General features: G+C 51.5%; 1 protein-coding gene across 1 annotated transcript in view; it reads right to left on the bottom strand.

Annotated features, from left to right (window-relative positions):
• The window catches only part of WWC1 (WW and C2 domain containing 1), a 66240-nt gene that overhangs the window by 32811 nt on the left and 16238 nt on the right, over positions 1-17191 (bottom strand). Inside the window, exons 4-10 of the mRNA XM_023743485.1 lie at positions 16588-16664; positions 15185-15264; positions 9626-9755; positions 8846-8992; positions 7338-7411; positions 2962-3204; positions 382-471 (exon numbers count right to left, since the gene is read on the bottom strand). Of these exons, the coding sequence (XP_023599253.1) occupies positions 382-471; positions 2962-3204; positions 7338-7411; positions 8846-8992; positions 9626-9755; positions 15185-15264; positions 16588-16664 (841 nt within the window). The remainder of the gene's footprint in view (positions 1-381; positions 472-2961; positions 3205-7337; positions 7412-8845; positions 8993-9625; positions 9756-15184; positions 15265-16587; positions 16665-17191) is intronic.

Raw genomic sequence — 17191 nt, 5'->3', positions numbered from 1 at the left:
TATGTTAATTCAAATCAACTCTGTTATGCTTTTATATATATATATATATATATATATACATATATATGTGAAATGCAGTATCACTTATAACAAAGGCTACGGTTGAAATATCTGAGAGCCCTGGCAAGAGGCAGCCGATCAATGATTCTCTCTCATCATTGATGTTTCTATCTCTCTCTCCCTCTCCCTTTCTCTCTGAAATCAATAAAAATATATTTAAAAAAAGAGAAATATCTGAGAAAAACAAATGCTGTGAAAGTCCTGCGACACTCAGTTGCCCACCAAGGCCCAGGCCTGAGGTCTGCTCTCCGTGTCGTGCAGGAGGGACGCCTGCACCTGGCCAGCCCCCGGACAGCACTGTCCCCACTGCCCACCGCTCACCTTTTCAGCTGGGAATGCAGAGCTGCCACCTGCCGGGTGGCTTCCTCCAGTTCTCTCACCAGCTGGTTCCTCTTACTGTTTAACTTCAACCTGAAGGGAGAGAAGGCATGAGGGGGAGCCCCGAGGAATGTGTCCCTGAAAGAGGAATCACAGGCCTGTACCCATGGAGATGGACACACCGACACACAGGAACCTTCTGGAAGCATTTCCCTGTGACGTTTGGGGAGATGTGAGCTCCCCATATAATCCATAGCAACGGCTTGTATCATCAGACACAATATACCAAGTGCTGTGCTAGAAACAATATGCTATGACAATGTTTTAATTCATTTGCATAATAACCCTAACGAGGTAAGAATGGCTTTTACCACTTTACATATGAAGAAGTTGTTCTTCGGTCCAATAATTTACTTAAAGCTACAGAATTAGTGGCAGAATTAGGATTCTACCCAACTATACCTCCCTCTATTTCCATGGAAAAATCTAACCACACTATCCCTCCACCAGGATCCCAGGCCTTCAACACAGAGCTGGCTCTAGACACCTGAGCAGTGGTCAGGGATGGGCGGGGACTATTAATGGTCAATGGAACCTGTGAAATTCCAGAAAAGACCACTGGAGCAGCAGGCAGAGAGGCCTTGGCATGGTCCTTGGCCACCATCCCTGGCACTGTTCTTCCAGAGTCCTGCCCGGGGCAGGGCAGGCAGCAGGCGGGCACACGGAGCCCGAAACGAACAGAATCCTTGACTCTCCACGGAACGAACAGGGCCGAACCCCTGACCCTGCCTAAGAGCAAAGCCCTGGAAGGAAGAGGTCAAGGAGCCGCTGGGGCCCCCACTTCTACCTCCGTTTTCCTCTTCTCTGGGAGAAAACCACGGAGGCAGTTATGGGAGTAAAAGCAGGTCCCCACTGAAGCCCCAAGAGGATGCTGGGGGGCCAGGAGTCAGGTGGCCTTGACTTCCTGAGCACAGGGTGTGGCCGCCGGCAGCAACACGCAGGCGCCGAGGCCTCCTCCCAGAGGCGCTGGGCCGAGCGGGCCAGATGGCATTTGTGTGTGATGCCGGGCACGTGCTGGGAGGCCAAGAACACATCAAGCACCGAAGGCAGAGGATGCAGAAGGTGCGCAAGCTGAGCTCAGCACCTGGGGTGCTGGTTAAAAATGCAAGAGCCTGGGCTGCATCCCAGGCCTGGGGAACCCGTTCCTGGGGTGCAGCCAGGGAGCCCACACTCTAACAAGCACCCCGCCTGAATGCACAGCCGCTCTCAGAAGTGGTGGGAGGCCCTACAGGAGGGGAGGGGTTAGGACGAGGGGTGTAGAGATATCTGTCATTCTGACTGATTTGTGACTGGGGTTTGGCAGGCCCTGTGGTGTGGTTTAACTATTCCTGTCCTCAGAGGCATCTTGAATGGAAAGGCTATTGTGTGAAGATGAGGCGCATAATACTCCCATTTCCAGACACAGGAGAGAGAGAGGAACATGGGAACAGAAAGAGACCTAAGGAGACAAGAGTCAGAGGGATGGACACAGACAGACAAGCGTGATCGGGAAGCAAACAGCTGTAGATGCGAAGACTGTTGAGTCAGCTTTCTCCTCTCGCCTGCAGAGGCTCACAGCTTTTAGCCTGTCCCTACCCTTCCCCAGGCTCTCCTCTCCTCCTGCCTACATGCCCCTGGCTTCCCTCTGCATGTCCCCCAAAGGCCCTGCCCTGGGGGACCTTCAAGTCACCCGCTCAGCAGCTGCTGCAGAGTGGAGATCCTGGCTTCCCGGACTGGCTGTGTGAACTTACAGTTCCAGGGAAGCCACCCAGGGGCTGACGGCAATAATAAAAGACCCTCTACGTGGGCAGCAGCCTAAAGCAAGCATGGGCTCCGGAGCCAGTGAGCCTGGGATCTACGCACAGCTCTGCCACTCAGGGATGTTGGGGGAGCCTCCGTTTCCTCATCTATAAAACGGAGATCAACCTCAGTGTTGCCAGAAGGTTTAAATGAAGGACTGTATGACAGGTAATGGACGCAATGAATGAATCAGTGAATGAGAAGTTGGGGATTATGGGACCTCCTGTGGGTGCAAGGTTGTGCTCTGTGCAGTGAGGGTGTGCAAACTGTTGTGACAATGAAGGAAATAAAGTTTGTTAAAGGTTGAAAGCAAAGAATGTAAACCAGTGGCTTTCAGATTAAGTCAGGCCCACAGGAAGCTGATTTAGCTTTCCTAGTATTTTTAAAAAACTTTTGGATTTGCCCGGCCAGCGTGACTCAGCAGTTGAGCATTGTCCTGTGAACCAAGAGGTCATGGTTAATTCCCGGTCAGGGCACATGCCCAGGTTGTGGGTTCGATCCCCAGTGTGGGGTGTGCAGGAGGCAGCCGATCAATGATTCTCTCTCATCACTGATGTTTCTGTCTCTCTCCCTCCCTCCCTCTCTGAAATCAATAAAAATATATTTTAAAAAACCTTTTGGATTAGTTCTCAATATTAAAAAAAATCCTAACACTTTTCATGAAACACAAGGACCTCTGGCAGCCCCAGGACGGGCAGTGAGGGAAGGGCCGCACGCCCCCTCCCGGCCCCGGCCCAGCCCCACCTCTCGGTCAGCGCCTTGCTCTGGGTGTCCCGGGCTGCCTGCAGGTCCTTCTCCAGCCGCTTGCGGGCCATCTCCAGCTGCTCCACCTCGCCCTGCGTCCACTTCCGGGGGCTGATGAAGCGCATCTCCTTCAGCAGCTCCTCCTTCTCACTGATGAGGATCAGCCGGTCCCTCTCCGAGTCCAGCACTCCAGGCCAGGCCTCACTGTCCAGCTTGGCCAGCTGGATCTTCAGGTTGGCGATCCTGCGGGCCGAGAAGGGGGGGGCGTGACCGGTGTGCCCGTGGCATTGCGGGAGAGGGTAACAGAGGGCACGTCCAAGGTTGTGAGAGACAAGGAGCCGTGACATCCTCCGAGCAGCCTGACGGTTCCTGACTTCGTTTTGCTCAGCATGTCGTCTCTAGGAACATGTTTTTATCTAAGAGACCCAGGCAGTGCCTGCCAAGTGCCAGCAATGAGCAGGCGCTGCAGGGATGGGGTAGAGGCATAAACAAGGCCTGGTCGAGGGGGACACGAGCCTGGCAGAATGGAATCGAGAGCTGGGTTCATCACCAGGCAACGGCCTCTTACCACTAGCGATGTGACCGTGGACAAGTCATAATCTCTCTAAAGAGAGCGACCATTCCTCCTGAGTTGTGGTTGAAGGCTTTGTGACACATCCATAAACTCTCAGAGCGCGCTACTTGGCACATAGTAGGTGATCAATAAATGTTTCCGCTGCCTCTGTTGTTGGTACCTGGTCTGACCATTTATCAGGTACATGACATTGGGCAAACTCCCTGAGCCTTGCTCACTCCCCAGCCAAGTGTCTCAGTAGGCACAGATTCTTAGAGTTAATTAATTTAAATTCCATAGTCACACGTAAAGATAACAAAACAATTATTCGTCATTCAGAATCATTGTGAAAATGAGCCATTATGTATTTATTATATAATTAGAGGCCTGATGCACAAAATTCGTGCAAGAGTAGGCCTTCCTTTCCCAGGCTGCCGGCACCGGCTTCCCTCTGGTACCCGAGACCTGGGCTTCCCTCACAGCCCCAGCTTGGTCCGGAAGGACATCCGATCTAATTAGCATATTACGTTTTTACTATTATAGATGTTTAAAGTATGCACCTGTTTAGTACATAACAGGTACTAAACCAGTGGCAGTCACGGGCCCCCTACAACCATAGCTAAGACCACAACTGCTAACCAGTGAGTGCGGGGGCAGCGCCGTGTGAGCAACCATGGACCTGGGGCCTGAGGCCTGGAGCTGGGGTTTTGGCTCTGGCCTTCTTGATGAAAGATCATTTTTGTTAAGAAATCATTTTGGCATCACAAGCTTCTAGCACTTTCCCTGGTATACTGCAGGTACTTAATAACATTAAGGAAGGAGTCAGGAGCCCTGTCCCTTAACTTCTTTGAGACTGAGTATCCTGTGCCTGCGAGGTGGGTTCTGACGACCAAGTGAGAACATACCATTCAGGGATCTTTATACACTGCCCAGTGCCTGCAGACAGTAGGTCTGATTATCATTGGGCCAAATTAAGATTCACAGTATAATCAAGAGCTCTGAGACACGTATCTAAAGGCAGTCATGTGATCCTTCAGGATTTAGCCTTTGCAAAGTGCTTTTAGCTACCATGTCCTAGCCTCTCCCAGCCCCCAAAGGGTAGGTGAGACCTGGTGGTCATCCTGTTTGACACATGTCCAGAGAGGCTCACCTACGATTGAGTCACAGCATGGCTATGACTTGTTATAGGGGAGGCCTCTGGACTCCCAGTGTGATCAAATCTGCAGACAATGTGGCCCAACATTAGTTTATCAAAACACGGTGGGAGACAAGATGTCTGTGCTGTGTAGTGAAAATTCCATAGAGAGAGACTTCTCAGTTTGCCCACTCCCCAGCCAAGTGTCTCAGCACGCATGGATTCTTAGAGCTAATTAATTTAAATTCCATATTCACATGTACAGCCCTCGCTGCTGTTCTCCAGCTGCTCTGAGGACAGTGGAACGGCCAAGTCTGGCAGCAGCTCAACCACACGTGGGACATTGGAGGGGTGATGGATGCTTTCTTGCATGTTCTTTCTAGTGACTTTTTCTCTCCGCCTGTACTCCTCAAACCTCGGGCCCTGCATCCTTTGGAGAATCTGAGGAAACTACCAGACTTGCTGCCCAGAAATGCACATGCGACCAAGCGTGGCACACAATGACCTGACCTTGCACTACAGCCTCCCCCTGGCCTCCACCCCTCAGGTCTTGCAGCCTTGACTTCCCCCTCGACTGGCTCGGTCCCCTACTCCTGCAGAGAGCTCTGGGTGGAGGGGAGGCAGGAAGCTGGATAAAGGCAGATGAGGCAGGAAGTGATGAGAAGCTGTGACAGGACTTCTCTCTGTGATAAGAAGTTGAATGGCTCAACCCGAGGGAAGATTCCAATTTTAGTCTCCCCAGAATTGATGACCTAAGACAGGCAACACCACAGGCTGGAAGAGATCCAGGGTTCAGAGCAGTCCCCTTCAGAGGGCACTAGGAGTGGCTGTCCAAACGAGGAAGTCCTGTTGTTTTATGGGACCTCTAGGGGGAGCTGAAATAGTGCACAGGGAGCATTTTTTCCCTACCTGACCAGTATCCCCTGTCTTTCTCTTTTGGTCACAATCTTCCAAATTTTCTTTGGGAAGTCACTCCTCCCAAATTTTCAAGTCGTTTGGTTCCTACAAAGCTGACATCAATCTCCCTCCAAGAACTGGGCACATTACCCATGCCTAGGCCTTCCAATCCTTCCAATTCTCCCCACCCTACAAAAATGATTGGTTCACCCAGAAAAGCCAGGGCGTCTCAGACTCCAAACTTGTTACAACTTTTGGGAAAGGTGGGTGGTGCTCTTTCCACTGGGGCTGCTAACCTGGTAGTAGGTAAGCCTAGAAATGCTGCAGCTCAACACAAAGGCAGGCAGGATGGAGAAAAGAAGAGAGACTGAGTCTTTATATCATCATTTGAGTCCCTGGATACAGCTGTGCCTGAAGCTGGCTTACCCAGGACTTGAGTTCAATAAGCCAACAAAGCCTCCCCAGTGAGACCTGGTGAGACCTGTGCTGTGTAGTGAAAATTCCATAGAGAGATACTTCTCGGTTTGCCCACTCCCCAGCCAAGTGTCTCAGCAAATCCCCCCCCCCTTTTTTTTTTATTCCCTCTAGTTTCTATCGAATTTCTGCCTTGCAGCAAAGGGTTCTGCTCCCAGGGAGTTCACAGCGGCCAGAGCTGGGCACTGCCACACTTTACCTGGACTGGCTTGGAAGGTCCCTGGCCAGGAACTTAATGTAAGGAAAATGGATGCATATGCCTGGCTTCATTCACCTACACAATGTCCTGTCGGCTATTTCCTAGCAAGGCTGGCTCAGTGATAGAAAGATGATAGACTTGAGGCCAGATTGTCCAGGGTTCCAATTCTGACTTCACTACATTGAAGAATCATTAAATATCTTACCTTTCTCTTCCCTAGCATGGAGATAATACAAGCTATCCTATACATTGCTTTTAATATTAAATGAGATAATGCATATGTGAATGTTTTATTTTTTAAATTTTTATTATTTTTTATATGTGAATGTTTTAGTACAATGTCTGACTCTAACAGATGCTCTCAATATGTCTTCTCTGAGTATTATTTTATTTGTGTGCCCTAGCAGGTTTGGCTCAGTGGATAGAGTGGCAGCCTGCAGACCAAAGGGTCCCAGATTCGATTCTTGTCAAGGGCACGTACCTTGGTTGTAGGCTCCTCCCTGGCCTGGGACCTGGTGGGGGCTCATGCAGGAGGCAACCAATCGATGTGTTTCTCTCACATCGATGTTTCTCTCTGTCTTTCCCTTTTTCTTCCACTCTCCCTAAAAAAATCAATGGAAAAATATCCTTGGGTGAGGATTAAAAAGAAAATAGGTTTTTTCATTTGTGGCAGTGGAACTCAACCGCTTGGGGTTCTGTGAAGCCACAGAACCTCTCTAGGCACCAGGGACCCCGCGGTTTATAAGCACAGCTTGCTCCCAGGGGTAGGACCCATAGCCCTTTTGGCCTGTTGCTAAAACCCCAGTTGTGTTCCTTCAAACCAAACTGCGTAGAGGATCATTGGAGAGCCCTGAAGATAGACACTGAGGCCAGCAGGTGAAAAGAAAACTAGGCTCTGAGGTTTATCAGACGTGTGTTCAGAGCAGAGCTCCACCCTTTATCCAGCTCAGTGTCTGTGGGTCAGAAACTCAGAGAGGATTACAACATGATGATTATAACACCATCTTCACAATCTCTGCAGGATTAAGCAAGACGAGGCGTGTAAAACGGAGGGAAGAGCGGACCCTCAGCAACAGTAATTCTACTGTTAGGACCCTTCACCCCCGGCCCCCAATTACCTCCTCTTAGCCTCTTCGTACCGAAGGCGCAATCGGACCTTCTCCGCCAACTGATTGTGGCTGCTGGTGCTGAACTGGAGGGAAGAACAGAGTCAGGCTGGTTACGTGGCTGCTGTGGCCAGTGCCCAGGGGCGTTTCAGGAGCTCAGGAAATATGTGAGGCTTTCGTGGGACGTAGCTAAGAATAGCCCCCAATTACTGAGCTGGCTGTGCGCATCACATCGCATCGCAAGGAAGCTAGTTAGGTGGCAAAAATGCTTTCCTTCCTTCAGGCCGTGGGAAGAGCCCCAAACGCAGACATCAGTCACGCCTAGAAGAGAAGCTGAGGGCCCAGAATATCATCTCGCAGCCGCAAACGGCTTGGAGCCCATTCAAGCCACAGAAGCACGGAGACAGCTGGTCAGGGACAGCCAATACACAAGAAAAGCCATTCTGGGGGCACTGGGGAGGAGGTCGACCGAAAACTCAGGAGGCTGCAGTCAGGACTGAGACACTGGGTGAGCAAGAAGGTTCTAGAACCGGAAGGAGGCACACAGCTCGTTCTCAAATATTTCGGCCCACAGGCGGCAGGTAGCTGGCACATGGGTGGTGGGGGAGGAAAGGGGAAGGCCTGTTTGCTGTTGGGAGCAGCAAGAAGCTATAAGGCTCACCCAATCAGACGTGGATATAGCTTCTCATCACAAGTGGGAACACAGCTATAGAAGTCAGATAGGAAGAGCATTTTAGCCACAGAGGCCGGGCGGCGAGTTCGTTCAATGTCACCTGCTCTAGGAAACAAAAGCTCCCCAAAGCCACGGATTGCCTGCTCTTGCTTTCACGAGCTACGTCTGGACAGAGCTTGCACCATTCACCATGGCGACCGGACTGAGCTTGGGAACTGGGAAGTCAGCAGTGGTCCGCAAGCTGCACGCATTGTTTTAGGACCAATAGGAGGAGAATGCCCTGTTTTCCAGCTGGTGGGAGAAACACAGAATAGTGCTGCAAAACAGCATGAAGGAAAGACCCTTGGTCCTTCAAAAACCCTTTCTGTGCAGCGTCTAGACACAAGCACATGGCCCAGTGACACCAAGGATGTAGAGTCAGTGCCGGCTTTTCCTCAGACTACCATCTGCTGTCACGCTGGGGCCAGGAGCTCTGCAAGAGAACGGAGCTCCAGCCCTGGCCGGTGTATCTCAGTGGTTAGAGTGTCGGCCTGTGCACTGAAGGATCACGGGTTTGATTCCCAGTCAAGGGCACATACCTTAGGTTGCAGGTTTGATCCTGGCCCCAGGTCTGGGCACGTGCGGGAGGCAGCCAGTTGATGTGTCATTATGTTTCTCTCTCTCTCTCCTCCTCTCCCTTCCCTTCCATTCTCTCTTAACAATCAATGAGAAAACAGAGAGAGCAGCCAGCCCCATTGAGAGCCACCAGCCGGCTCCCCAGGTGAGTCACAAGGAGGTGGCCATCATCCCAGCAGTCTCCTGGGGGCGGTCCCTCACGAGGCCCCCAGCAACAGGCACTGCTACTCACACTTCCCGAGATGTCCGTCTGGGAGCTCATGTCCAGGTACTGCTTCGGCAGCGGGAAACCCGAACTCTCCAGAGAGCTGCTGCTGGACCACAGGTCAGAGTGGGACCCTCTGTCGGTCCGGAAGCCGTCCTTCAGCATCGCAAGGCTCTGAACGGGGAGGACAGGGTCAGTGACACACCTTTTTGGGAGGGAGTGCTGGGTCTCTCACTCTCCATGTGCCTTGCCTGCCACCTTTGGTAATTCAGTAGGAACTGAGGCTCACCCACGCTTCCTACTTCTCTGTAAAGAGCCAGCAGTGAGTGGGTACTTGCTAGGTGCCAGGCACTGTGCCAGGCCCCTTCCATGGGAAAGACTGGTGTGGACACTGGCTCTGGAGCCACACTGCCTGAGATCCCCTGGCTCTGCTACTTCCTAGCTGTGTGATCTGAGCTAGTTCATGAACCTCTCTGTGCCTCATTGTCCTCTCCTGCAAAATGGGAATAATCACAGATCCCATCTCATAGGGCTATGGTGCTGACTAAACGAGACGAGCAGAGTAAAGTGCTAGCACAGTCCATACTCAGTAACTTTACCACAATGTATTTAATCCTGACCGCAGCCCTGCCAGGAATGACCCAGGATTTATCCCCACTTTACCCATGAGGGAGCTGTGACATGGAGAAGCTGACAGCCAGGGTTCCCTGGTCCATCTGACTTAAGCCTCGGCGCTCCGAACTGCCTGGCATAGAAAGGTGCCCAGGAGACATGGAGGTGGAGCCCACGTCATGGGCACTTTGGTACCTTAATGAGATCTTGCTTTTCCTTTTCTCCACAGGTGATGGCCTTTTTGATGGCTTTCGTTTCTCTCAAGACAGCCTGAGCTTCATCCAGTTTGTAGCTGCCCTGAGCGTCAGACATTTTCTTGTCGATTCTAGGAGACAATCAACGGGAAAGGTCAAAGATGGGGTGAGAGCCCTAACCCGTTTGGCTCAGTGGAGAGAGAGTCGGCCTGCAGACTCAAGGGTCCCAGGTTCGATTCCGGTCAAGGGCATGTACCTTGGTTGCAGGCACATACCCAGTAGGGAGTGTGCAGGAGGCAGCTGATCAATGTTTCTGTCTCATCGATGTTTCTAACTCTCTATCCCTCTCCCTTCCTCTCCGTAAAAAAAATAAAAAAATTAAAAAAAGATGGGGTGAGAAACAGGGTGTCCCAGGAGAAAAGCACAGACCACAGAGCTTCATTCTCTCAAAAATTTTCCTCTCTGTCCTGCCTATGGAATAAGGCACAGAAGGACCATGTTCAATTGCAAATGTCCCTAGTGTGGGGCTGTAGAAGCAAGACCACTCTTGAAGTCCAGGGTCCTCTAAGTGTCAGCTCTTACAGGAAGCCTTCCCGGATTACCTCCCGGGGTCCTCCAGGCTGGGCCAGGTGTTCCCAGAGCACACTGCACCTAGCTGCAACACAGCATTCATTACGCTGTGTTATAATTAATAATTTGTGTGATTGTGTCCTTGACTCTGGCAGGCTTGCATGTTTGAGTAGCTTTAGTGTCTGGCATAGACCAGTCCTTTAATCCTGGTATCTCAACCTCAGAACTCTTGATAGTTGAGGCCGGATCATTCCTTTTTTGTAGGGGGCTGTCCTATGTCTGATGTCATCCCTGGCCTCTGCCCACTGGATGCCAGTAGCATCTTGACCTTGGGCATGGCCCTCAGCCACCAGGAGCCTGTTTCCTCCTCTAAAAAAAGCTGGATAATGTCACCTGCCCAGCCATGTCACAGAGCAGTGAGGAACACCAAGGGGGATAAAGGACGGAAAATGGGGTGGTGAACAGGGAGCCTGCAAGCTGTAGGCCAGCGGTTCTCAACCTGTGGGTCGTGACCCCTTTGGGGGTCGAACGACCCTTTCACAGGGGTCGCCTAAGACCATCGGAAAACACATATATCATTACATATTGTTTTTGTGATTAATCACTATGCTTTAATTATGTTCAATTTGTAACAATGAAATTGGGGGTCACCACAACATGAGGAACTGTATTAAAGGGTCGCGGCATTAGGAAGGTTGAGAACCACTGCTGTAGACAAATGTAAGGGATTAAAATACTTCTCGCCTGGAGTGCTCACCGGCTCATCTAGGTCCTACATACAGGTTCACTGTGATGGGGGGGAAAATAAAAAAAGCGAAGGGTCATGATGTTTCCGGAAGGTCAGACCACACCAGAGATGGCCGGGGTCCCAGCCCCCAGGGAAGGAGGCTGGGGTCCCAGCCCCCAGGGAAGGAGGCTGGGGTCCCAGCCCCCAGGGAAGGAGGCTGGGGTGATGACAAGGTCCGGGGGGCACAGAGTTTTAACTGCTTCACTCTTTTGCCAAAGGCAAGGAGGCTTCGATCCAGGGTGGAGAAAAAGCAACTTGACAGTGGAGGGAACACCACAAGCCCATTATTCAAGGAGCAGAAACTGCTCAGGGGCATTCCTTTCTGTGTCCAGCTAGACGCCAACCGTCCTGAGCTAAAAATAACCTGAGTGGGGAATCAGGACCCGGAGCAGGTCTCCATCCTGGTCTCATGGTCTGTGTCTCTGGGCAGGAGAGAGAGAGGAGGAGAGAGGGACGGAGGGACCACGTCCTGGTCTCCACAGCGCAGCCCTCCTGCTCCCTGTCCGTTATTTCAGCTCCTCAGAAAGAAAACAAAGCCCCATTTGTGTCTCCCACTGAAAACAGCCCGTCCATTCCTTTCGAGGACTCGGGCCTGGGCCAGCCTGCCAGGTCACGCGAGCTCGGGTACCTTAAATCTGGTCTCAGATTTAGTTTGAGAAACTGGTCTAAAGGGAGCTTTCCGCAGCGGAGGCCGCCCAAGATGCTCCGAGGAGAGGAGGGTCCCGGGAGCGAGTGTCCAGGCCTGGAGGCGGCCCTGCCCCCAAATGGGTGGTGGTGAGGGGAGACGCCGTTTATCTGAGCACACCCAGGGGCTGGGGGCTCCGGGGAGGGGCTGTGCCCGGCTGGCCTCTGCCAGCAGTGAGGATGGCTGTGAATGCCCAGCAGGGCGAGACAGAAGCGGTCTGTCTGCGCCTCGGCTCCTCGCACAGCCTCTACCTGATTTCTCTCAGGGGCCTTAGCAACCCAGGCTCTGGAATTTGGCTCCGAGAGCAGCTCAGAGAGGAACTCTTTTGGGATTGGGGTGGGGGTGGGGGAGGGGAACAAAGGGTCACCATTATGAACACAGTGAATGAATCTTTTTTTTTTTTTTTTTAGGAAAAAGAAAAGTTGTGTGGTTAGGGGGAGGAGGGGGTGCGAGGGGTGTGTGTGTTTTAGGATTTCCAAATTGAGCAGCTGTCCTTTCTCTGTGCACCGCAGTCACAGGAGCCCGGTGGCCACAGCAGAGCCATAGACAGAAGCGGGCAAAGGCTCTGACCGAAGCCACCTCCTCTCCGTCCTGTCCAGGCAGCTCTCACCCGGGCAGGGCGGCCTTGGGGACACGCAGAAAGACACCACGCTGCCCTGCGCCCACGGGGGCGGTGTGCCAAGCCTCAACTCCTTCCTATTCACACGGGCTCGAGGCAGCGGGCAGCCCCCATGCCCAGCTTTCGTCTTGATTTTCATTCTCCCTTTTCATTCTCCCCTAAGAGGTACCCTCCAGTCCCCATCGACCTTTTCTTTTGAAAATGGGTAGGTGACAATGAATTGAAGAAATGGTACGTTTCACTGTCCCCCATGGAATGCAGAGAGAGAGAGAGAAGGGTGGGAGGAAGTGACTGTATTATCCCCTATTAAGGGGCTATGTTTTCTGGATGGGGAGGGGGTTACCTGGGAGGATGCCAGGAAGGGACGTATTAGGACATGAGCTTCAGAATCCAATAGTGGTGGGTTCTAACCCCTGCTCTGACGCTTACCAGTTTGGAGGCCTTGGGTATATTTTAAACCCCCCCACCCCACCCCCCCTCCTGCCCCAGTACTTCATCTATAAAGTAGGCAGAACAAAAACTTCTCTTCAGGCCTAAAGACAATGGAAGGAGGAGAATGAGGCACAGTGATAATCCTGGAATAGCCTTCAGTTCATCCGAGTTCCTTCCCAAGTTCAAGCAGGTGACTCGCTAGCGGTCACCCACCCCCCTTACACTCACTGGGCCACCCCTGGGTGCCAGGCACTGTCACACATTTGGTGTGAATTTTCCAATTCCATCTTTACAGTTAACAGAGGGCTGATGTCACTTTCCCAAGTTCCCAGGGAACTGGGATTCGAACCCGGGCCATCACCTTTGGAGGCTGCATTCCTACCCCTCTGAGCCAAGGTGTGCATTAAAGCAGATGTTCCTGGCACGGAACACGGGGAGCTGGCTTCCGGCTGGAGCGTGGGCAGCCAGAGCTGCGCTGGAGTCGTATCGGGGCTGATATCAAACATCAGGAGGGCGGAGGGAGAGGGAAAAATAGGAGGCTTGTCTTTGGGGTTTCAGCTCAGCTTACCAAACGACAAGAATTTTCAATGCTGCGACAGGGTGACAAAGTGGTAAAACAGGTTTGTGGTGGCTCAGAGCATAATGGGAAGGGTTCTCACCAGAAGCTCCTGAGGACTGCAGGAGGGGGAGGCGGGGGAGGACCAGCCCCTAAGGTGTGTGCTCAGAAGCTGCCCCACTCCTAAGCGGAGGCCTGAGGAGGCTACTTGCTCTCCAGGTCAAAAACAGGCATTTTCTAAGCTCACATCACTGCCCTCCACTGTCCGAGGCACTACTGAAGATTGTCAAGAAGCAGAAACAAAGTCCCTTATCTTTTTTTTTGTTCTTGTTAATCCTCACCCGAGGATATTTCTCCCATTGATTTTTTTAGAGACAGTGGAGGGGAGCGAGAGAGACAGAGAGAAAGAGAGACATCAATTGGCTGCCTCCTGCATGAGCCCTGGCCAGGTCCAGTGATCAAGCTTGCAACTGAGGCCCACGCCCTTGACCAGAATCAAACCTGTGATCCTTCAGTCCGAGGGCCGATGCTTTAACTGAGCTAAACCAGCTAGGGCAAGGTCCCTTATCTTAAAGAGATTAGAATCTGGTTTGAGAGATAGGATTGGCATACATAGATATGCATATATAAATAGCATATCTACATAAGCACTTATATAGAAAACCAGAATTTATAATATAAAAAATGTCTTGTGTACAACCTGTAAGCCATACTTTCTAATACCTTGTGTTGGGGGGAGAAGGTTCATGGTGAGTCACCCCAGGCAGTGGGGGCTTGGCGGTGAGCGGGGGCGGTGGTGGGGAGGGATGTTAATAAGACCAGCAGGTCCCTCAGCTGGTGGTCATAGTTCCCGAGACTAATAGGACTTGGAGGGAGCTATCCAATCCAAAGGCCTGGCACTCTGGCCACAGATAGATGGGAGTGGACTTGAGGTTCAGAGGATGAGTCAGGGAGAGCGCAAGTGACCACAGATGCCACTGTCTGGACAGAGTGACTTCCCTGGATTCTGAGTGAGATGTCCGTGAGCACAGAGAAAGCTATTGAATGTCCCCCCTGGAGCTTCCAAGAGAGCTAGCAGGCTCCTTTAGGATGACCGCCGAGGAGCCCATGGGAGATGCTGGGCGTGCCCCATGCCTCAGTCTGGGTCATACGCGTGGTTAATAGTAACAGTAAACTCACACTGATTGAGCACCTACTACGTGACTCAGTTTCCTCATCTACAAGATGGAGTGAGCTAAAAGAACATTCCTTATGGAGCGGTAGGCAGGATCACACGAGGTCACCCATGCAGAAGCATGGAAGTGCTCCGGGCACAGGGTAACTGCTCTTGGTACAATCACGACAATGACAAAAACCCCAACAGAGCTCTATCTTGCTTAGCTGCAAGTCGGCTTCTAAAAGTGAAAAATTCATTTGGTCCAGGTTCCCTGGAAATTCCCAAGTCACCCCAAAGTACAGTGTGCATGGCATCCAGTAGTGCTTCCAATAATTCACTGTGGAAGACGCTTGTGCCCTCAGTGGAGCCCACCAGACAAAGCTCCGTTTTCGGGGCCGTGGGGGAAAGAAAAGAGCTGGTTTTTGTTTTTGTGCATGTGGGATTCTGGTGGAGAGGATGAGACGGGGACACAGAAATGCTCAACACTTTTTTCTACAACTGGCTCATAAACCTCAACTGAACGGAGGAAGGGACCTTTGCCGGCTTCAGGAATTCAGGGGACGGTGCGAACTCTGTGCTCGGAAATGATTCCGCTTCTCTCTAAAACCCGAACTTGGTGATGGCATGTTCGGTAGATGCCAGTGGAAAGAACTGAGACCCAGTGATCAGAGAGCCACATTTCGAGAAGGGGGGCGGGGAAGAGAAGGGGGCAGAAGGGGAGCACGTGGGGAGCCCGAGAGGGCAGGTGGACTCACTTCTGCAGGGTCTGGAAGCCATGCTCTTTGAACTGCAACTCCTGCTGGAGGTGAACCATTTCCCTCTTCAGCTTGTTGACCTGGATGATGGAAGACACACACGGGGCTAGGTCAGAGGCCATGTGGAGCTGCAAGCTGCTTCTCCCTGAGGGGAGCCCAGAGGCCCCCCTTCCCTACCTGCCGCCCCTATATAATGACTCAGATCAACAACCCTTGGGTCACCGTGGTCACAATACCCCAGTGCTGCCTTGGTCTCTGCAGCTGCCCATTCAGTCGGCATCCCAGCCTGGTTGCCCTGCGGGTCATCCACAGCCAGCCCTCGCTCCAGGGAAACAGGAAGTGGACAGGAGCTGGCTGATGGGATAGGGCCTGGCCTTCCCCCTGCCCGGCTGGGTGACCTCTCTCAAGCCATGGCGCCTCTCTGAGCCTCCCTTTCCTGTTCTGGTGGATGATGGCAATTCCCAGAGCCGCGAGTTACTGAAAGCAGGTCCTGGGCATGGGAGTGCTGTGCATGGATGCAAAAAGAAATGCAATAACTTCAGGGGGAGACTTGGCCCGGGAGCCAGATCCGGCCAGCAGGAATGCTTTTGTTTGGCCTGCCGTGTTATTAAGTTTTAAAAAATTGGTTGCTAATAATTAAATATTGAGAAATTTCACATACTAAGCCTAGATATAGAGTTCTCTGAAAATACTAGAAGATCTGCCAACACCGAGCCCACATTCATGCATGGCCACAGTAGGCTAGAGCTGAAATTCAGCTACCCTGGTAGACAGGGCTCACCTCTCTAGGTCACAGTCCCCACTGCTTCCTACTGCCTCCCCCTGCATCTCCTCCCTTTTATGTTTTCTTACAGGCATCTGAGTTTGTAGAACCTATCTGAAACTGAATTAAACCAGTGTTCAAAATACTGGCTTTACCTTGAGCACCATGCTGGGCCTCAGTTTCCCCATCAGTAAAAGGTACCACGAAGTAGTTAAATAGGATCACGCAGGGCTAGCAGTAGCCAAGACAGCGCACTACACCACGAACCCTGGAGTACACCCGCGTCCCTGTGGCCCTGAGCAAGATAACGTCCCCCCTACGCCTCTGCTTGCTCATCTTTAAATGCAGATCTTGACAGGAGCTGCTTCACGGGGCTGTCATGAGGACATGAGGAATTACACATGAAGCTCTCAGCACTGCGCCTTGCATACAGGGAGTGCTAGCGACAGGGTGGCTGCTGTTACCACTACCGTTACTATGACGACAACCTACTGCTGCTACTACTGTTACTATTCAGGGCCTGTGAGTCGGCACTGGCGGCCCCTGCCTGGTCAGAGCATCCACTCTGTCTCACAGGTGGGCTAGTAACCTAAGGCTGCCTCCGTGACCCCCATCAACAGCACAGACCAAGAGGCCCTACCCGGGACTTTGCAGTGGCAATTTCAGCTTTCAGGATCTCAGGGTCATACTTAGAGCTGGACGACGAACCAGAGACCACTGCAATGAAAAAGAACAAAAAACAGGTTCTGTAGAAGAAACACACTTTGGAAAAATTGGCTTATTTGACCATCTAAATAAACCCAGAAAGGAATGAGTATTCGTGAATAACCTAAATGCCCAACCATGTGGGGTATGTTAAATAAATATGGTACATGCATGAAATGGGGACTATACAACGTATGTGATTTAAAATGATGGAGCAGAGACAATAGTGCGGTAGGCCAGGGGGATGGGGCACGGGGGTTGAAGGGGGTAAAGGGGGGGGGGAGGGACATCTGTAATCATTCAACAATAAAGATACATTTAAATAAATAAATAAAATGATGGAGCAGAAGGATACAGAACAAGGAAAAATGTCTAAAATTTATTGTTATGTAAAAACAATAGTTTATAAAAAACTATAAAAAAAGAATAACAAATTAGGAAAAAATACACAGTAAACAAATACACACATGCTACATCTAGAAAGACCAGAAAGAAATACACCAAAAAGTAACTAAGTACCCAATTAAGAAAGAGGCTGT

Source organism: Myotis lucifugus, unplaced genomic scaffold (genome assembly GCF_000147115.1).
Source record: "Myotis lucifugus unplaced genomic scaffold, Myoluc2.0 scaffold_394, whole genome shotgun sequence".
Classification (NCBI taxonomy): Eukaryota; Metazoa; Chordata; class Mammalia; order Chiroptera; family Vespertilionidae; genus Myotis; species Myotis lucifugus.
The sequence above is the reverse complement of the archived record's forward strand: the minus strand, read 5'-3'. Positions and strand labels throughout refer to the sequence as shown.